Here is a 21,150-nt window from a genome sequence, read left to right as displayed (position 1 = left end):
ATACATTACATCACAATAAAATACATAACATAAACATTACAATAAAATAAAATACATAATAAATATTAATCACTTTCAATATACAATAAAATGCATATTTTATCTTTATAATTGTATATTGAACGTGATTAATATTTATTATAAAGATAAAATATGCATTTTATTGTATATTGAACGTGATTAATATTTATTATGTATTTTATTTTATTGTAATGTTTATGTTATGTATTTTATTGTGATGTAATGTATTTTATTTTAATTTTTATATAATATATTTTATTTCAAGTTCCCGTTTATGTAATGTATTCTATTTTATTTTAATTTATAATAGCTATTTAAATTATTTAATTTAGTGTATTTAATTTGAACTATATATATTATATTTATAGATTTAAATAAAAATAAAACATATGTGTTATTTTATTTTAATATTTATATAATATATTTTAATTGAATTAATTAATAGTTTAAAAGTGATGAAATTAATTAATAGTTGAGAGAGAGAGGAGTTAATTAATGGGTTGAGAGAGAGAGGGAGTTAATTAGTGGGTTAAGATAGAGAGTGAGTTAATTAATGGGTTGATTAATGATTTAGAGAGAGAAAGGTGGGTAGTTTGGGAATGTGAATGAAAAGGTGGGTAGTTTGGGAAAAATTGTTTGAAAGGTGGGTAGGACAGGAAATGGTTCCAATATGATGAATGACTGTATTAAGCTCTAATTTTATGGTAGGTTATGGAAGCCCAAAATGTATCATAGACTATGCTAGCTAGAGAATCATATGTATAGCTGAAATCATTTATTTTCCCATAAATAAATATTGTTATTATATATTTATTATTGTTGTATATCTCCATACATTTATTGTTGTATATCTCCATTCATTTATTTTCATGAAAGTGTAAAATTTATATTCTCCAAACATGTTTTCATTCTCATGTTTATTACTTAGCTTATTTTTTTTTTGAAAATTCACAAATAAAAATATAAACAAAATATTATTTATATATAAATGTTTTTGAAGAGAATTAATATTATTCAAATTTAATTAATTTTGAATTGATTTTTATTTTTATAAAAATTAGTTTTAATTAAAATTTAATGTTAATATTTATTTTTAAATTTATCAAATATCTAAAATTATAAAATTTAATTTATATGTTTGAAATTTAATTTTTTCAAATATTAAGTTTTGGATAATATTATCAATTAAATTATATAAAATTTTACTTTATATGATATTACTCATTGTTGATTTATTTATCTAAAAAATAAAATACTAAAAAAACACATGTTGAGTTTATTTGCGTTTCTTATAACTATATTAATTTTGACTATTTAATGAAAATGGATATTTATCAAAAAAAACATATTAATAAATTAATAAAATAATTAATATAATTAATTAATTATTAAATATATAGTGTCTCAATTTATATTTTTATAATAATAAATAAGTCTCAAATTTTCTTAATCATTTTAAAACTTAACTGGATTAGTTAAATATATTTTCAAACATATATAATTTTTAAATATTTTTATTATTTATCTTAATTTTTTTTTTTAATTTTTTTATGATTTTTTTATTTAATAATATATTAATATATATAATTATTAATTTTATATTAAATAATAATATTAATTAATATTTTTATTTAATAAAAACAATTTTATAGTATAATACTTTGTGTAAAATTATACCAGACAACTATAAATTAAAATAACAATTTTTTATTAAAAATTTAAAATATATTATAATATATTTTTTTTAATTCTATTATTTAATCATATATATGACATATTTATTATATTTTATGGATATATATATATATATATATATATATATATATAATTAATAATTTTAAAATATGAATATTAAAAGACAAAAAAAAATTAAATATATTTGAAAGAAAAATAATATAAATATTTTTTATTTTTAAAAATATTAATATTAGTTCCCTTCCATATTAATAAAAAAAGTTTTATTAAACATTCTACTCTAAATTTTTACCTTTTTTTATTAATCAAACATTTAATTTCACATTTATTTATAAATTTAATCAATTTCTCCTCTAGTGATCTTACTCAAACCAACTCATTGAATTTATATATTTTAACCACCAATATATTTTCACGCAACACTTCGAACATTTTTAATAAAGTTAAATTTATGAGTAAACATAAACATAATTTTTAATTGAAAATAATCATAAATTTTAGATAAAATATTAAAATAAACATTCTCATAATTAAAATAAACAAATAATTACAAAATTAGAAAATAATGAGTATTATGATCATTAATATGGGATAATGAGTATTATGATCAATTTTAGATACAAAATGTTAAAACATTTATTTGTTGAAATAAAAGATATTATAATTTAGTATATTAAAAATAAATAAGTGCATAATGTCAAAAAAAAATTAAAACGAATAAAAAATAATTTAATATATAAGTTAAAATGACAATATTTTATTAGATGACTCAAGGTTTAGTTTGGACAATTTATCTTCACAATTACACTTTAGGGTAATTCATCTGAAGCCATAAAATGTGTAAATATTTACATGAATTCTTCAGTAATATAATTGGTGTATGAAGATTTAAAAAATATGTATAAATTATTTAAAAAATAATATGATTATAATTAGAATATAATGAGTATTATAATCAATTTTAGATACAAAATTTCAAAAAAAATTATTTGTTGACCAAAAATATTATAATTTAATATATTAAAAATAAATATGTACATAATGTCAAACAAATTTTAAAATGAATAAAGAATAATTTAATATAAGTTAAATGATAAAATTTTATTAGATGACTTAACTTTTAGTTTGGACAAATCATCTTCACAATTACTTCTTAGGATAATTCGTCGTGAAGCCATTAAAATGTGTATAAATTATTTAAAAAATAATAGTGGAAAAAAAGTGTATTTGGTTACTCTTAAATCAATTTTAGGAGTTTCGACATAAAAGTAGTTAGACTATTGTGTTAACTTTTGTGATAATAGTAATGAAAAGTTTGATTTTTAAGAATAAAAAATAATATAAATTCATTAACTATCAATATTTTGAGATGTATAATGTTATAATAGGCACAACGGTTACGGTTGTATATATATTCTTCTCGCATTGACTACATATGTCTTCACGAAAGTCTATCATTTATGAGAAGTTAGTCATCCTCATAAATCATTATAAAAAATATTTATGATTATATTAATAATAAAAAATGTTATATAAAGTTAATGAAAATTATCAAGCATCCACTCAAATTGTTTAGTAAATTTGTTGTATGTTCTTCCTCGCTTGGACATAGATGTTGCAAATTTGCATTATGCTGTTTTTTTATATAGGGATATCTAAAAAAATTGTAATTAAGAAAAATTATTGATGTAAAAGTCTTTTACCATTTGATCTGCAAAATTATCACAAATATTTAAACTTTTTAATATCGCCAAATTTACTCCGCTGCTCTAAAAAAGTCTTTGTAGAAATTTTAAAACCAAAACACTCAAAAAAAAATATGAGAACCGTGAGCCATATTAAAGCAATATATAAGGTGTAAATATTTACATTATTCTTCACTAACTAAGGTAACGAACATTGAAAACGTGGACCTATATTATAGAAGAAAAAAATAATTGTAATCTCGTTAAATACGTTAAATAAGTGACATATTAAAATGTAATCAAACACATGAAACTGACAATCTTTTAATGTTTTGTAATCTTCATACAATCATACCTGATAATATTGATAAATCAATAGGAAAAAAATGAATGGTCTTAAATTTTACCATTTTAATAATGTAGTCAAGATTTACGGATGTGAATCGAATGAGTTCATTGTAAAAAATATTTTATCGTCATCATATATTTATCACTCTCTTACAAATTACGATTTATTGCAACACCTTATATAAAAAACAATATCTTTATATTATATAATTTTAAAACGCAGATCAATAATAATTTTATCAATTTCAAGCTATTTTATAATTAAACTGAAGAGGAAAACCAAATAAAGATAATTTGATCAAAAAAAATTTGTTTAATGATTTTTCTAAGCGACAACACATTTTATCACATTCTCATATACAACCACTATTATCATTTTAGTCTTATATCTCCTCTTTTAACCCTTTAAATGCTAGACCAATGATAATTGTTGATTTCAATTTAAAATTTTGTGTATAAATATATATATATATATATATATATATATATATATATATATATATATATATATATATATATATATATATATATATATATATTAGGTAAGTTTTTAACCATTTGTTTTAAATATATGGTTATATATATAATATATAATTATATAAATTATAAAATAATTTTTATAAATTGTAAAATGATTAATAAAAATATAAAATAAAATAATATTAATAATAATATAAATCGTCAATAATAAATATAAAAAGAATTTAAAAAAATATATTAGTAAAAATAAAAATATAGGAGTTAATATATAAAGAGTGAAATATATATATATATATATATATATATATATATATATATAAATATAAATTAATTAAGAGATATATAAATTTATATATATATATATATATATATATATATATATATATATATATATATATATATATATATATATATATATATATAAAGATGAGAGAAAATAAAAAAAATAATTAGAAAGGAAAATTAATATATAAATGAAGTGATAATATAAAAATTAAATTAATTATTAGAGATACAAAATTAATTATATATATATATATATGATGGGAGAGAAAATAAAAATAAGAAATATATGATATATATGAAAGAGAAATGCATATTAAGCGTTATCATATATATATTATTATAATTTATATATATATATGATACAGAAAAAAATAAAATTAATTAATTAGAATCTAGAAAATATATATATATATATATATATATATTATAAAATGAGGATAAAAATGTTAAAAAATAATAAACAATTTATAATATACATGAAAAGAATTAAAAAAATATATATTAATAAAAATAAAAATATAAGAGTGAATATATAAAGAGATAAATATATATAATAATGCTAAAACATCAAATAAATATATATTTATATAAAATTAATTATAAAATGTATTATATATATATATGAAGAGAGATAAAATATATAAATTAGTTAGGAGAGATATAAGATGAGAGAAAAAAAAATTAGGAAGGAAAATTAATATATAAATGAGGAGTGATATCATAAAAAAATAAATAAATTATAATAGAAAATAAGATAAGAGAAAAGAAAAATAAAAATTAATTAGAAAGGAAAATTAATATATTAATGATGAATAATAACATAAAAATAAATTAATTATTAGAGATACAAAATTAATTAATCATATATATGAGAGAGAAAATAAAAACAGAAATTAATTAGGAAATATATTATATATAAGAGGAGAAAAAAATATTAATTAGAAAAGAGAAATTAATAATTATTGAAGAAGAGATAAATTAGTAATTATTATATGAGAGAATTTAAGAATTATTATTATTATTATTATATTACACAAAAAAAATAATATAAAATAAATATTTATTTATTAATAAGATAATATATTTTACATAATTTGTGTTAAAAAAAATATATTTATATAAAATTAATGAAGAAAAAGAATATATTTATATTAGAGATAAAATAAAATAAAAATTAGAAAAAATAAATTAATAATTATGATAAAAAATATAAATTAATAATTATGGATATATAATTATAATAAGAAACTAATTTAAATGTATAGAATAAATTAAGAGAGAGAAATTATGAAATAAGATTGAAATAATATATGATAAGTTTCTATATAAACCTTCATATTCATGTATTAAGTATTATATATATTGTTATTATTAAATATAAAAATAATTATGTTAGGTAATATTATATAATTTAATATAAAAATTATTGTTAAAAAATATTTTATATTATTAGTGTGAAAAAAATATAAATATTTATATGGTGAGAAGATAAAAAATACTGAAATAAATAAATATATATATATATATATAAATATATATATTAGGAGAGAGAAAATAATTAAGATAAATAAATTAGGAAAGAAAAATTATAAGATATGGGGTTAAAAGCATCAGCAGCGCTGCCCTCTTGTTTTTATTTTGTGAAATCAATATTCCACATCAGTAGAAAGCTGACACACATTGTACTTGGCCAAAACACTCCAATGCTTCTGCCTGCCCTCTTATCTAAATAATAAATTTTATTTATATTAAAGGAAAATTTGAGATTTTAAACTCATGTGTTAATATAATTAATAAAAAATATATTAATTTATTTAAAATATATATTTATTAATTAAATATATAAGTAATATTCTGTATTATAGGAGAATTTGAAAATTTCACCCTTAAAATATATATTTTTATAATTTAAAATATATTATAATATTTTTATAATTAAATATATAATTAATATTATTATAATTTAATATATAACTAATATTTCTATATTATATAATATATTATATTATATAATTATGAAAAAGTCAGAGGGCATAGAGGGTCTCTTTTTGCTTTTATCTACAATGCAAAAAATGAAAAAAAAAACCAATGACCTGTCCTTTTCTCTTTTCCATGTTGTCGATGCGCAGGCACAGGTCATGCGCTGTAGATGCTCTAACGTACGCATTTAATCATTCAATGTTTAGAGCATCTCCAACGCATGACCTGTGCCCGCGCATCAGACAACGTGGAAAAGGGCAGGTCATTGCTTTTTTTCCATTTTTGCATTGGAGATAAAAGCAAAAATAGGGCAGTGCCCTCTATGCCGGTCATGCACTCTTCTGACATTTTCATAATTATATAATATAATAATATTAGTTATATATTTAATTATAATATTTTTTATTTTTAAATAACATTATAATAACATTAAATAAATATATATTCTAAAATTTTACTATAATATAGGAATATTAATTATATATTAAATTATAATAATATTATAATATATTTTAAATTATAAAAATATATTATATTTTATTATAATATAGAAATATTAGTTATATATTATCAAATTTTTCTATAATATAGTAATATTAGTTATATATTTTTAAATTCATTCTGTTTTTAATATTATAATATATTTTAAATTATAAAAATATTTTATATTTCAATTTATTTAATATTAGTTATATATATATTTAATTAATAAATATATATTTCAAATAAATTAATATATTTTTATATTAATTATATTAACATGTTTTAAGGATGAAATTCTCAAATTTTCCTATAATATATATAATATAAGAATATTACTTATATATATTTAATTAATAAATATATATTACTTATATATATTTAATTAATAAATATATATTTTAAATAAATTAATATATTTTTTTATTAATTATATTAACAATTAATAAGAATATAATTATAATAGTATAAATTAGTTATTTATTTAAAATAGTATAAATAAAATTCATTTTTAAATTATTTAGATAAGAAGGCGGGCGAAAGCATTGGAGTGTTTTGCCCAAGTACAATATGTGGCCACTTTCTGCTGAGGTGGAATATAGATTTGACAAAATAAGAGGGTAGAGGTCTTGTGTGCTGCTGATGCTCTATGGGTTGATAACTCAAACTAAATTTTATTATTTAAATTAAATAGATTTATTCAACTAATTTTTTTTGTGATGTATCCTTTAATATATTTTGATCAATTATATATATATTTTTTATCAGTTTAATATGTTTTATATTTATAATTATTTATTATATAAAAATCTATATACCTTATTAATATTAATTTATATTATATAAAAAATATTTAAAGAATCAATAAACAAATATATATATATTTATTATTTTTCTGATTTTTATAAAGTCTCTAATTCAAACTACTAGAATAATATTATGATTTACAAAGTTGAAATAGACAATACTCACATATTTGTTGTTGCCATCACCATTATTGTTTTCATCGCCTTCATCATCTTTTTCGTCAATAATATTTATGGTCTGAATATGAGGCTTTAATGGTTGAGACAATCTAGTGATCGTCTTACTACACTCATTCAAAGTTATTTTTTTATTCATAAAAAAAAAAGAAACATAATAACAAATTTAATAAGGAGATATTTATTTAACTTTTTTCTCATTAGTTCACTGATTTTACCCTCATTTTTCGGTCAACCAAAAGTATCATTTTTACATAATAGATATCTCATATTATTAATCTCGTAACCTCATTTTTTCACTCAACTATCTCAACAATACCAACATCTTTTAATTTCACTTTTGACAAATCAACAATCTCATCATATCATTAATCTCTTTACCTTAACTTTTTCGGTAGACCAACAACCTCATTCATATATTTAACCACCAATATTTGTTGTTTTTCAATTAGTCTTTTATATTACTAATCTCTCATCTTATCCCTTGACAAACCAACAATAAATCTCTTATCCTTGACAAATCAATGTTACTAGCCTCTCATCCCTCGGTTAATCAACCAGAAATCTTAATCAAACTCCATACCTCTTATCCCTCAGCAAATCTAAATCAATCACCAATCTCAATCGACATCTCTAATCGCGTGACCTCACTATCCTTTATTATTGGCCTCTTATTCCTCGGCAAACCAACATCAATTTCAATCATCCCAGTCCCTATGTTACCGGTCTCATATCCATCGACAATTCAACCACCAATCTCAACCGACCTCTAGTCTCAATCACACAATTTCACAAGTCTCTTATTATTGGAAAACCAATCACAAAATCTCAATTGACCTATATCTATTAACAAACCACATCCCAATCCCAATGTTACTGGTCTCTTATCTATCGGCAATCCAACCACCAATCTCAACAATCCTTTAATCTTATGACATCACGATCCTTTGTTACCGATAAGGGTGAGCAATCTGGTAAACCCAACCCAAATTAAATTTACCCAACCCATATTATTTACTAATATGGGTTGAGTATGAGTTAGGTAACCAAAATTAATTTTTATTTTTCATTTAACATTTATTTAACTCATTTAACACATTTTTATGCGTTTAACATATTTTTGACATTTTAACACATTTTAACATGTTTAACATGTTTTTCACATTTTTCACGTTTTTGACACGTTTTGACACATTTTTCATGTTTTTGACACGATTAACACGTTTTTAACATGTTTAACAAGTTTTTACATTTTTTCACGTTTTTGGCACGTTTACCATGTTTTGACATGTTTAACATATTTTGATACGTTTTTCATATATAACACATTTTTTTATGTTTTTGACACATTTAATACGTTTTCACACATTTAACACGCTTAACACGTTTTTGACATGTTTAACACATTTTCACATGTTGAATACGTTTTTCACGTTTTTAATATGTGTAATATGTTAAACATTTTTTTTCACGTTTTTGACACATTTAACATGTTTTGACAAGTTTTTCACGTTTTGACACGTTTAACACATTATTGATACATTTAACATGTTTATATATTTTTGGCACATTAAACACGTTTTTGACATGTTTAACACGTTTAACACGTTTTGACACATTTCACACGTTTTCACATTTTTGGCACGTCTAACAAATTTTGGCATATTTAACACGTTTTTGGCATGTTTAACAAATTTTTAAACGTGTCAAAACGTGTTAAACATGCCAAAACTTGTTAAACATGCCAAAAACGTGTTAAATGTGTCAAAACGTGTTAAACATGTCAAAAATGTGTTAAACGTGCCAAAAATGTAAAAAACATGTTAAATATGTCAAAATGTGTTAAACGTATTAATAATGTGTTAAACGTGTTAAACGTATTAATAATGTGTTAAACGTGTCAAAAACATAAAAAAACGTGTTAAACGTGTCAAAAACATGAAAAAACGTGTTAAACACATCAAAAATGTATTAAACATGCAAAAATACGTGAAAAACGTGTTAAACGTTCCAAAATGTGTCAAATGTATTGAAACGTGTTATATTTGCAAATATTTGTTAAACATGCCAAAAAATTGTCAAAACGTATTAAACATGCCAAAAACGTGTTAAACATGTCAAAAAATGTTAAATGCGCAAAAATATGTTAAACGTGTTAAAATGTCAATAATGTGTTAAACATGACAAAAATGTGTTAAATGTACTAAAAATGTGTTAAATATGCCAAAAATGTGTTAAACTTGTCAAAAACATGTTAACGTGTTAAACATGTAAAAAACATGAAAAACGTGTTAAACGTGTAAAATATGTTAAACATGTCAACAACGTGAAAACATGTTAAACGTGTTAAACGTGTCAAAAATGTGTTAAAAGTGCCAAAACGTGAAAACGTGTAAAAAACGTGTTATAAGTGTGAAAACGTGTGAAAAACATGTTATAAGTGTGAAAACGTGTGAAAAACATGTTATAAGTGTGAAAACGTGTTATAAGTGTGAAAACGTGTTAAACATGTCAAAAACGTGTTAAACGTGACAAAAACGTGAAAAACGTGTTATAAGTGTGAAAACGTGTTAAACATGTCAAAAACGTGTTAAACGTGACAAAAACGTGAAAAACGTGTTAAACATACGAAAAATATGTTAAACGTGTTAAAATGTCAAAAACATGTTCGACTGTAACGGAGATCAACGTAGTAAAAATCAAGAGAATATATTAAAGTTGAAAGATGATTAGTTTATATTGTATTAATAAGAGAGAATTAAATTAAATTTATATAATTTGGGTAATTTGGGTAATTCTAATCCAACCCATACTCAACCCAACCCAAATTAATATTTTGGGTTTGGATTAGGGTTGGAGATTAGGTAAACCCATAATATGCTCACCTTTAGTTACCGACTTTTTATCCCTCGTCAAACCAACCACAAATCTCAATTACGCTCTCATTATTTCCAAAGCCTTCTATCATTTTAGCCAACAAATATAAAAATAATTAATAAAATAGAATTATGGATATTTATATAAATATTTATTAAAAAAATCTATAGAAGAACCCTTATTATTTAAATATAATTAAATTAATTTTTTATTTTTAAAATTGATTAATTTTTAAATTATTATTGTTTCAATTATTAGTTAAATTAGTTAAAGATAAAAATAAAAAAGAATAAAAATATTTATATAATTTTAAAAAATGGTATAGAATTATATATATATATATATATATATATATATATATAATATTAATGAACACTTATTATTTTAATATAATTAAATTAAATTTTTATTCTTAAAATTTATTAAATTTTTAAAATTGACTATATATTTTATTTATTAATTAAAGTGAAATAAAAAAAATATATAAAAGGTTTTCATAACGTAGAGAATCCAATATATAGGTTAGCTTATTAAAATTTAAAAATCCAAAAATTTGCGTACCCTAAATAGATTAAAAATTATATATATATATATATATATATATATATATATATATATATATAACTTGAACATAAAAACTTATAATTATATATAAAATTCTCTAATCAACTAAGTTACTTATCATTTATAAATTTAAAATTAATCAAAAAAATTTATAAATATATTTATTTAAAATTTAATTTTAAACAAAAAAAAATATAAACTAAGATAAAATCAAATTATTCAGCCAAAAATAAATAAATTATTTTTGAAATAAAAAAATAATAGTTTTTAATTTGAACCTCTTTCAACCTTTGATAAAACTATTGTTTTATTACATAATTAATGTATTTAAAATAAATACATAAATATTAACAGAGTAACTGTATTTAGTTATTATAAATTTAATTTAATATTAAAAAATAATTAAATTATTTTTTCAAATTAATGCAAAATAATTGTTTCTGATTCAAAAATATATTATTCATTTCCTCTCTCATTTTCTTTTAATTTTTTTTATTTGACTGAAGTCTTTAGATTTGACTGAAATTGAAAATATAGAATATTCTATCACTTCTAACAACTTGAAATAATTTATTAAAATAAAAAAGAAAAGAAAAAAGAAAAAGAAAATCCACGTGGGAATAGTCGTGGGTCCCACGCGTGAGAAACAACTAACAACTTGTACGAATTTCATTTTTCCGTTAATATTTACCGAAATCTCTCTCCACCATCCAAATTCTCTCCCGTCTCTTTCTCTCCTTCCGCAGTCAGTTCTTCTTCTTCTTCTTCTCCATCGCCATGCCAGCGCTCCAATCAAGAACACTCATCCTCATCACCTTCTCAATCAAATAGATTCATTCCTACGCTATCTCTCTCTCTCTCTCTCTCTCTATCTTTGTTTTTGGTGATTTTCCTATACACAATTCAAGGCACAAGGTGTCCACGTCTTTCAGTACAATCTACAGATTAAGCATTGTCGAATTCATCCAATCTCCATTTCTGAATTTTCCAGATCCACAAAACAAAGGTTAGTTCATCCGTTCATGTTAAACTCCCTCCTCTATAATTAACTCTCTTACATTTCATTAATCGATCTGTTGTTATTCCTTCTCCACGCGAATACGACTTAATAATTTATTCTTTAGTGAATCCGTAGGCTCACTTTCTCTATCTCATATTATGATTTAACTGATGAGTTCGATTTTTGATCTTTTCAGTACTAAATGCTGTTATTACTAGCTAGGCTACCTTAATCTCAGAGTAATTAAGGAACTCAGGAACAATTTACTCACCTAGGCTTAGAAAAAGATTTTAATTAAGGAAATTATTGAACTAAACGATTTTCAAGTGTAGATTTGATTCACAGCTCTAGTGATGTTTGAAGAAACAATAAGCCATCCCTGTGAAGAAATTAAAGTGAGTTTTGGCTATCAATGTAATAGAGAGTTAAGTGATTCATGTGACATTCCAAATGGAGGTGGAGGTGGTGGTGGTGGTAAACTACGAAGAACCAGCAGTTCTTTCTCTTGTCTCTCGGGTGCAGCCTTGAGTGCAAATGCTACTCTGGCTAATACAAATATGTGCCATGGTTTTATTGGAGCAGAGATTCTTCCAAACTTGGACTCTCCAAAGTCATTTAGAAGAATTCCTTCTTCGCCTACACTTTCTAAGTTGGATCAGTTGTCTTCTTCTCTTCACAGCTACCCAAGTTGTCCTTCCACCCCGAGTGACCTGACTGAATGCGATTCCTATTTGATAACATCCATGAGTGCTCCATCCAGAAGTGAAGGTTTCCTTAATGCTGTAGAGGTTGAAGTGGCAGGAGGTGCTGCAGGTGAAGATAGGGTTCAAGCAGTTTGTTCTGAAGAGAATGGATGGCTTTTCTGTGGTATATATGATGGTTTTAACGGTAGAGATGCAGCAGATTATCTTGCTGGTACTTTCTATGATACCATTGGTTTAAACCTGAACATATTAGGTTCAGAACTGAAACTAGATTCTGTTGAAGTTTCTGAATGTCTAGATCATATGGAGAACTCTGCTGATAAAAACTTTTCACTTACACATATTGTACTTGACAGCCTCCGACGTGCTCTATGCCAGGCTGAAAATGATTTCCTTCACATGGTTGAACAGGAAATGGAGGACCGACCTGATCTTGTATCAATTGGGTCGTGTGTATTGATTGTGCTTCTCCATGGTAAAAACTTGTACACCCTCAATTTGGGTGATAGCCGTGCTGTATTGGCAACATATGATGATGGGAATGGGAAAGTGACTAACAACCTTCGTGCTGTACAGCTGACTGAAAGTCATACACTTGATAATGAAATTGAGAGGACCCGTCTTCTTATAGAGCATCCTGATGATCCTGAAACAATTGTAAGTGGAAAAGTGAAAGGAAAATTGAAAGTCACAAGGGCTTTTGGTGTAGGCTACTTGAAGAAGGTAAGAATTTTTTCAATCTTTGTTTAATTAAGCAAACTACACATGGGTCACTCAAGCTAGACTTGTTTCCTTATTGTGCAGAAAAAACTGAATGATGCATTGATTGGAATTCTACGAGTTAGGAACCTTTTAAGCCCTCCATATGTGTCGAATGAGCCATACTTGAGTGTACAGAGGATATCATATTCAGATAATTTTGTTATAGTTGGAAGTGATGGTTTGTTTGATTTCTTCAGTAATGAGGAAGCTGTGGAATTGGTAGATTCTTATATGGAAGAAAATCCTTCAGGGGATCCATCAAAGTTCCTGTTGGAGAAGCTTGTTGAAAGAGCGGCTAATTCTGCAGGTTTCAGTGCAGAAGAATTATTGAGTATTCCTGCTGGTTATAGGAGGAATTATCACGATGATGTTACAGTGATTGTGATCATTCTCGGGCAACATAAACGCACAACAAAGGCATCAACATGCCTGTAATTGTAAGTTCTTTTAATTAATTTTCATATATATGTATTGTTGTGCATGCATGTGTATAATAACAATAATAATATCATCATATATATGATATCTTCTCCATCTCAATGTGTTCAAAGTAATATTGCAAGTTGGGTGAGTGGAAAGTGCAATATAAATCAAATCAAAAAAGTGGTCAAAATTTTGTGAATCTTTTCATTCTATATATATATATAGTCTATAGACATGAGGATGGTGGACTGTTCTTTTCAACGCTCCTTTATTCGTCCTGCATCTAATAGTAGTGCATTTCTTTACTAATGGGATGGGTGTGTTTTTGGTTTTTGAGAATTGGTGGAAGAAAAAGTGACAAAAGTTGACAATATTCCAATTGGCTATATTTGGTTCATGGAGAATTTTGGAATTGGGTTCAATTTTAAATCTTAATTCCATTGGAATTTTAAAGCCCTATTTCGAAATTGTAATTCTATAGTTTACAATTATACACAAGGGGGCAAGCATGGTCCTATGTGATTTAGGGTGGACTAATATATAGAATTTACCCCTCCTATTCTAATGCAAACACCAATTCATTCACCTATAACCAAAGATCAAAGACACAAGTAATGGGAACAACAAGTATTTGGAATGTAGAGGCCAATTCAATTGGTTCATAACAAAACTAAGGAAGAGTTGATCATCATACATGGTAGTTAAAGACCGAGGAAATGTCACTCTAATAACCAACATAATTGTGCCATTACAACATATAGCAAAAACACTCTCCCATATCTAGTTTTCAGTTTCTTTACTAACTTCATCATCTTCGTTAGCACCTTCTTTTTCTTCTTCAAGCTTAGGATCTTCGGGTGAAGAAGCAACATAAGCACTGTCCTCCAACTGCATATCGAGTTTGGTTATATTAGTAATTTAGATCAGTAATCAAAAAGGGCGATGAATCAAAAGAAGTAGAGGAAGGAAGTATTAACCCCCAAACTCTTCAAACTGTTGGCAACATCCTCATGCTGCTGCTCGAGTGTGGTCTTTAGTCCTTGAAATTCCTAGTAAATTATATTACAACCTGTTAAATCTTTCTTCTTACACAAATTCTTTATTCAATTGTTTCCCTTCTTACCAAACGAAGTTCCTCCACTTCGTGATTCAGTGATTTCTTCAATTCCGAGAGCTCCTGAATAAATGGTGTCATAATATAAGCAAAGAAAACAAGTAGGAAGGAAATTATTATAAACCATAATCAATCAATCAATAAATCAATCTAGGTCACCTCTCTGTGAGTCTTGACTTGAGAATCTAATTTAGATCTCCAATTTTGCAGATCCTATGAAGATAAAAAAAGGATCAATCATCAATCAATCAATGAAACCGTTTGATCAATGACATTTAGAAATAAGAAAATGAAAACAACACATACATGCTTCAGCCCTTGAATTCTAGTAAGAAGCTCATCTCTCGATTCATTTAGTTCCTACAACATATATCAAATTACACACTTGAAACTGAAACCAAACCAAATCAAATCAAATCAAATCAAATCAAATGAAATAACTGAATCCTCTCATACCGTAAGCCTGGAATTAACCGGCATTGCGTTCTCCTTCTTATCGAGACGATTAACCAAAACAAAATCAAGATTCATTATGATGAGTCTATAGATAATAGATAGATAGGAAGGAAGAAAGATTAAGAAGAGGATTTACAGAGACGAGAGCGTCGGCGGAGGAGGAGGAGTCGTTGTTCGCCATCACCTAGATTGATCGGTAGATCGGAAATCTGGAAGGAAGGATCCTCTTTGGCTAGGGTTTGAGAGTATATAAAAGCGATGCGATTAGATTACTGAAGCTTTCTCTCACTCATCAAGTCTGCAACGGCGGTGCGAATGATCTCAATTTCTCCACCAAAGAAGAGAGAGAGAGATGCGAATTCAAAAATTTGTGATAGCGGGCCGGGGAGGTCTGGTCTAATTTATTTATTTATTTGAAAATATTTTTTTTTCAAAAACAGGGTAATATTTTGTATCACTTTATGTTTTTAATAATATTAATGAGAAATGATTTCAACATAGAATTTGAGAGATGACGTTAAAGGGAATGATTTGTTCGAAAAAATAATAACTCGTTATTGTAAATGATTGCAAATTGTAACCTACTTTTTTTTTTATATCAAAAATAAATAATAAAGAGCTAATTTTATTTTATAATTTTCTTTCTTAAGGTTGATTTTTAAATATTTTTTTGGATGAAAATTTATTATTTAAGTTAAGTTAATACCATAACAGTCATTGCCTTATTTAAATTAAAGTAATTTTAATAAAAAAATCCTAAGATAATATTAACTTATATAGCATGTTGAACATATTTAATTTCGAGAAAAATGCCAATTTTATCACTGAACTATAATGGAATATTTACGAATCACTGAACTAATTTTTGTTCGCTTATACCACTGAAATTGAGATTAATATTCATCTATGTCACTACTCCACCAAACCTCTAACCCCCGTTAAGTTTCTGTTAAATGAGACGACAAGTGAAATTAACCTGTTATCTTTTTTAATTAATATATTGACATGTCATAATTTTTAATTAATATATATTATATATATTTTTATTTATTTAAAATTCTAAATAATAAAACATTTACAAAGTCATTAATAATTTCTCTTCCATGCCCTAATTAACTAAACCCACCATTCTTCTTCTTCGATTCTTGTTCTTCAAAGGATTCGATTTCTCAAATAAATGACAGAATGGAGACTGACGAGTTAGCGAGAGAATTGAGGGTTGTGTGAGATGAGATTTTGATTTCAGAACCCTACCACGATGAACTTTGACATTTAATTGAGCCTTAGACCTCAACTTTTTCTTCTTACTTCGACCAGTCTCAAACAAAGTTCACAATGAACAATGATGACAGGTAATTAAGTTTACAAATTTTCTTCTTTCTGTTGAAGGTTTATTTCTGGATTATTGTTCTTGTTCTCTTCTTATATGCTTCCTTATCTCTCCAGAGTTTGTTCTCCTTTCTCTTCCTATATTTCTGGATTATTGTTCTGTTTTAAAAAGATGAATCTATCTGATTGATTAAGGTTTATATTATCAATAAGAATGCATTATCTGTTTTAGAAAAGTGAATTTATCTTGATTAGGTAAATTGGATAAGAAGAATGGTGGGTTTAGTTAATTAAGGCAGAAGAGAGAAATTATTAATGACTTTGTAAATGTTTTATTATTTAAAATTTTAAATAAATAAATAAATAAATAAATATATAATATATATTAATTAAAAAAGATGACATATCAATATATTAATTGCAAAAATGACATGTCAATTCCACATGTCGTTTCATTTAACAGAAACTTAATGGGGTTAGAGGTTTGGTGAAGTAGTGACATAGATGAATATTAATCTCGGTATGAACGAACAAAAATTAGTTCAGTGATATACGTGAATATTCCATTATAGTTCAGTGATAAAATTGACATTTTTCCCCATTTAATTTCATATTTATTATTCACATAATTGTGTAAGTTATGTCTACAAAAAAAATTAAAAAATTTGAAAAAATCTCTTATAACGATTCATAAGAAAATGATTTTTTTTGGGTAAGGCTGTTTATTCTTCACATTAAAGCTTGCAAATTTGCAATGACATTATTTGATGGTAATTCTTATAGTAAATTTGGATTTAAATAATAATAATAATAATAATAATAATATCGAATCTATTTAAATCTTCTGATTAAGTTATGTTTATCTCAGGACGGATGCATGCATGTGATATATTAGAAATTTTGTTTTGTACATTCATATAGAACTTATTCGGTTTGGGGTTATTTTAAAATTTTAGAGGGAGAAAAAAAATATTGATTGGTGATGATTTTGAGGAAGTGATGATTATTTTTGATAAAAAGACTTAAAAGGTATTGATATATATAAATAAATGATAAAATAATAATTTAAAATAGAAGGTATTTTAGTATTTTGGTTAAAGATTTGAATGATGTGATAGATAAAAATGAGTGATGTGATAGATAAAAAGGAATGAAGTGATATTTAATTTTGTATGAATTTTTTAAAAAACCCATACCGAACAAGGTCATAGCTAACTTTAATTCAATTTTACTATACTAAAGTTGGTAAACTGAATCGTAATTTGCTTTGTAATTTCACATGAGAACTTTTTTTTTTTTTTATTGTTTTTAATTATGATGTTAATGAAAGCTAATTTAATGAGTTTAAAAAGGTATATTTTTATTTTAATATTTTTTTTTGCCTAAACTCATGTATATTTCTACAATTTTATTTCTCACATTTGTGTTTTTCTAATAAAAATGCATTTAACCTATGCTCAAAAAATTCTTGAGTAATCCTTAATTAATAAAACTACTAATTAGTTTTAGTTAGTAGTAACAATTTGTTTATTGTTTGTGCCTGTATATAAAGGTCATCTTATAATACATTTCTATTTCTTTATGGTTATTTTCACAAAGATTATGAATTAATAAAGAGTTAGGCCTTGAACTAATTTCTTTTATCATTTTATTATAACTTATAATATTACTTTTGGGAAGAACTATATTTAATTTTTATAGTTAAAAAGGAGATAGAAAAATTATTCATAATTAATTATTTTAATTTTATATTTCTTCTTCAGATATAACAATGACTCATCTCTTCAACAAAAAAAATTCTTAAAAAAAAAAATTAATATTCAAGAATTAGATAATAATAGTAACTCATTCATCACACAATAAAAAAGTAATAATTAAATATTAGACAAAAATAATATTTCTTACTACTATTATAAGTCGTGAATAAAAAATTAAATAAAAAACTATTAGTTTAATTTTTATTTATATTAAATTAAATAAGAGAAAAATTTTTAAAAAATTATTACAGTAGAACAAAATTCACAAATAAGTTATTAAATAATTTTAATTTATTAAGGATGTAAATTTTAATTTTCCCTACGATTTTCAATCTGAATTGCCCCGTTGGAGGTGGTTTTCTCCGATTTGACTAATAATTGATCGGAGATGTGACATGATGATATTTGTATCCTCCGTCCGAATCTCATCACGATTCAGTCCTAAACACTAATAAACAGAATTAAATAAAAAAATGAAGACACTAAAGTACCTTGTATTTTAGGAAATAGACACTTTATCCCGTGTTTAAAAAATACCCAATAAAAATACATGTGTTTACTTCCGGTCAAATTTTCGATGACTATATAACACTTACATGATAACTTTAAGTCAACAATGATTCACGCAAGTCTATAAACCCTAGCCCTAAGAACTTGATAATTCTTTTGAAATTTTAGTTGGAGACATTACTCGTAAGTTTGTGTTACCTTTCACTAATAATTTCAATGATTTTTTGAACGATTCCAATTTCCCCTTCATTGTATGTATAGTTTATATCATCTAAAATTTATTGCAACTGGAACTATATATACAATCAAATATGAAATTGATACTAACATAGACTAGACTCTAAATCTAGCTTCTTCCTTTTTATGAATAATTTCATATCACCATATGCATAATAAGTTAGTTTTTATATGTTTTTATACTAGACAATAATGACTTCTCTAATTCTCAAAAATAACAGATAAACGCATTGAGTCAGATGTTGACGACCTCATATGATATTTCTTATTCATATTCGGTGAAGAACTTATGCTTAGATCACTCATTATTCTTGACAATTTGAATTTTTTGAGTTGAATTTTGTGTTGCTAATTAGTGCTTTTGACAACGTTCCTTTTTTATTTTGACATTCATCTCCAGCCACATTTTTTTCTTTCATCTTCGAAACTGAATAGTCATTTTCGACGACAAAGAATTTTTATAGTGAATTCTCTCTATCAATAGATCAGACTCCATGTTGCCACGTTAACGTTAGTCACCAGAAATTTGGTAAGAGGTAAACATATATATTTTTGCGTATTTTTTAAATACGGGATAAATTATTTATTTTCTAAAATACACTCAAGTGTTTTTGTCCCTTAAATATATAACATTGTCAATATATTTATTTATTCTTTATTTTTTATAAGAGTTTTAAGTTTATTTTTTTATAATAATATAAATTTTCAATATATTTATAAATATAATATTAAAGAATTTATTTATATAACTTTATTAAATAATTCTTTGTAGAGAATATGGTATAACAGTGCCTTTCGGTGCTTCGAAACTGAACGAGGCAGAGATTGTAGCAAAAATAAATCTCCGATGTATAATGAAGTGGGGATGGTAAATGCATTCCCCGTCATGATCCGCTTATTTATCATCCCTAGTCACGGGTTTGGCCAGTTCGATTTGATATTCGGTTTGGTTTGAACATTTTGGTCGGTTTAGTTACACCCTTAATAACAGGGAAATTTGATGAAATAGCACCCATAATAGGGGAAATTCCAAAAAAGGACCCCGCCTGCTAATATTGGCAAAATGGTCCTTTTGCCCTGCGAAATGTCAGAAATACCCCTCGGGCGCCAGATTTTACGCTCATTGACGATAATCGTCATTCACACGATTTCATCTAAAACGCGTGAGTTGATTAACGCGTTTTAGATGAAACGCGTGAATGACAATTCCCGTTTTTCAATTAACGAGAATTCCCATTCACGCTTTTCATCTTAAAAGCGTCAATCAACTCACGCGTTTTAGATGAAACGCGTGAATGACGATTCTCGTCCTTCGTCGTATATATAACTTTTTGGCCCTAATTTAAAACAAAACCTCCCCGATTCTCCCTCCCACACCGACTTCCAAAACCACGTCTTCACAACTACCGACTTTCCATTCCGACTTCGTTCAACATCATCGATCAATCTCGTTCAACATC

At 24.7% G+C, this 21,150-nt stretch overlaps 2 protein-coding genes across 3 annotated transcripts; one reads left to right on the top strand and one right to left on the bottom strand.

The window, feature by feature from the left end:
* The first annotated feature begins 12,135 nt into the window (after positions 1–12,135).
* LOC124921681 (probable protein phosphatase 2C 40) lies at positions 12,136–14,503 on the top strand. Its single transcript, XM_047462370.1, has 3 exons — positions 12,136–12,404; positions 12,731–13,825; positions 13,907–14,503. The coding sequence occupies exons 2-3, from the start codon at positions 12,752–12,754 to the stop codon at positions 14,297–14,299; spliced, it is 1,467 nt and encodes a 488-aa protein (XP_047318326.1). The 5' UTR covers positions 12,136–12,404; positions 12,731–12,751; the 3' UTR covers positions 14,300–14,503.
* Positions 14,504–14,845: 342 nt separating this feature from the next.
* Positions 14,846–16,233, bottom strand: LOC124921993. 2 transcript variants are annotated; one of them, XM_047462705.1, is made up of 7 exons: positions 15,994–16,233; positions 15,858–15,893; positions 15,708–15,761; positions 15,561–15,614; positions 15,411–15,464; positions 15,265–15,336; positions 14,846–15,175 (listed from the first exon to the last, which is right to left on the bottom strand). In XM_047462705.1, exons 1-7 carry the CDS (start codon positions 16,036–16,038, stop codon positions 15,068–15,070), a joined length of 423 nt encoding a protein of 140 aa, XP_047318661.1. In that variant the 5' UTR covers positions 16,039–16,233; the 3' UTR covers positions 14,846–15,067. The 2 variants fall into 2 exon arrangements, with proteins under 2 accessions (XP_047318661.1, XP_047318662.1); XM_047462706.1 differs by having other exon boundaries at positions 15,858–15,890.
* Positions 16,234–21,150: the final 4,917 nt, after the last annotated feature.

Source organism: Impatiens glandulifera, chromosome 1, assembly GCF_907164915.1.
Source record: "Impatiens glandulifera chromosome 1, dImpGla2.1, whole genome shotgun sequence".
NCBI classification, from domain to species: Eukaryota; Viridiplantae; Streptophyta; class Magnoliopsida; order Ericales; family Balsaminaceae; genus Impatiens; species Impatiens glandulifera.
The sequence above is the reverse complement of the archived record's forward strand: the minus strand, read 5'-3'. Positions and strand labels throughout refer to the sequence as shown.

Excerpts from the sequence above, each read along its gene's own strand:
- LOC124921681 (XM_047462370.1), top strand. The coding sequence starts at position 12,752 with ATGTTTGAAGAAACAATAAGCCATCCCTGTGAAGAAATTAAAGTGAGT. Across the intron at positions 13,826-13,906 it reads GTGTAGGCTACTTGAAGAAG|AAAAAACTGAATGATGCATT; the intron begins GTAAGAATTTTT and ends CTTATTGTGCAG.
- LOC124921993 (XM_047462705.1), bottom strand. The coding sequence starts at position 16,038 with ATGGCGAACAACGACTCCTCCTCCTCCGCCGACGCTCTCGTCTCT. Across the intron at positions 15,894-15,993 it reads CCGCCGACGCTCTCGTCTCT|AAGGAGAACGCAATGCCGGT; the intron begins GTAAATCCTCTT and ends CGTCTCGATAAG. Across the intron at positions 15,615-15,707 it reads GAATTCAAGGGCTGAAGCAT|GATCTGCAAAATTGGAGATC; the intron begins GTATGTGTTGTT and ends TTATCTTCATAG.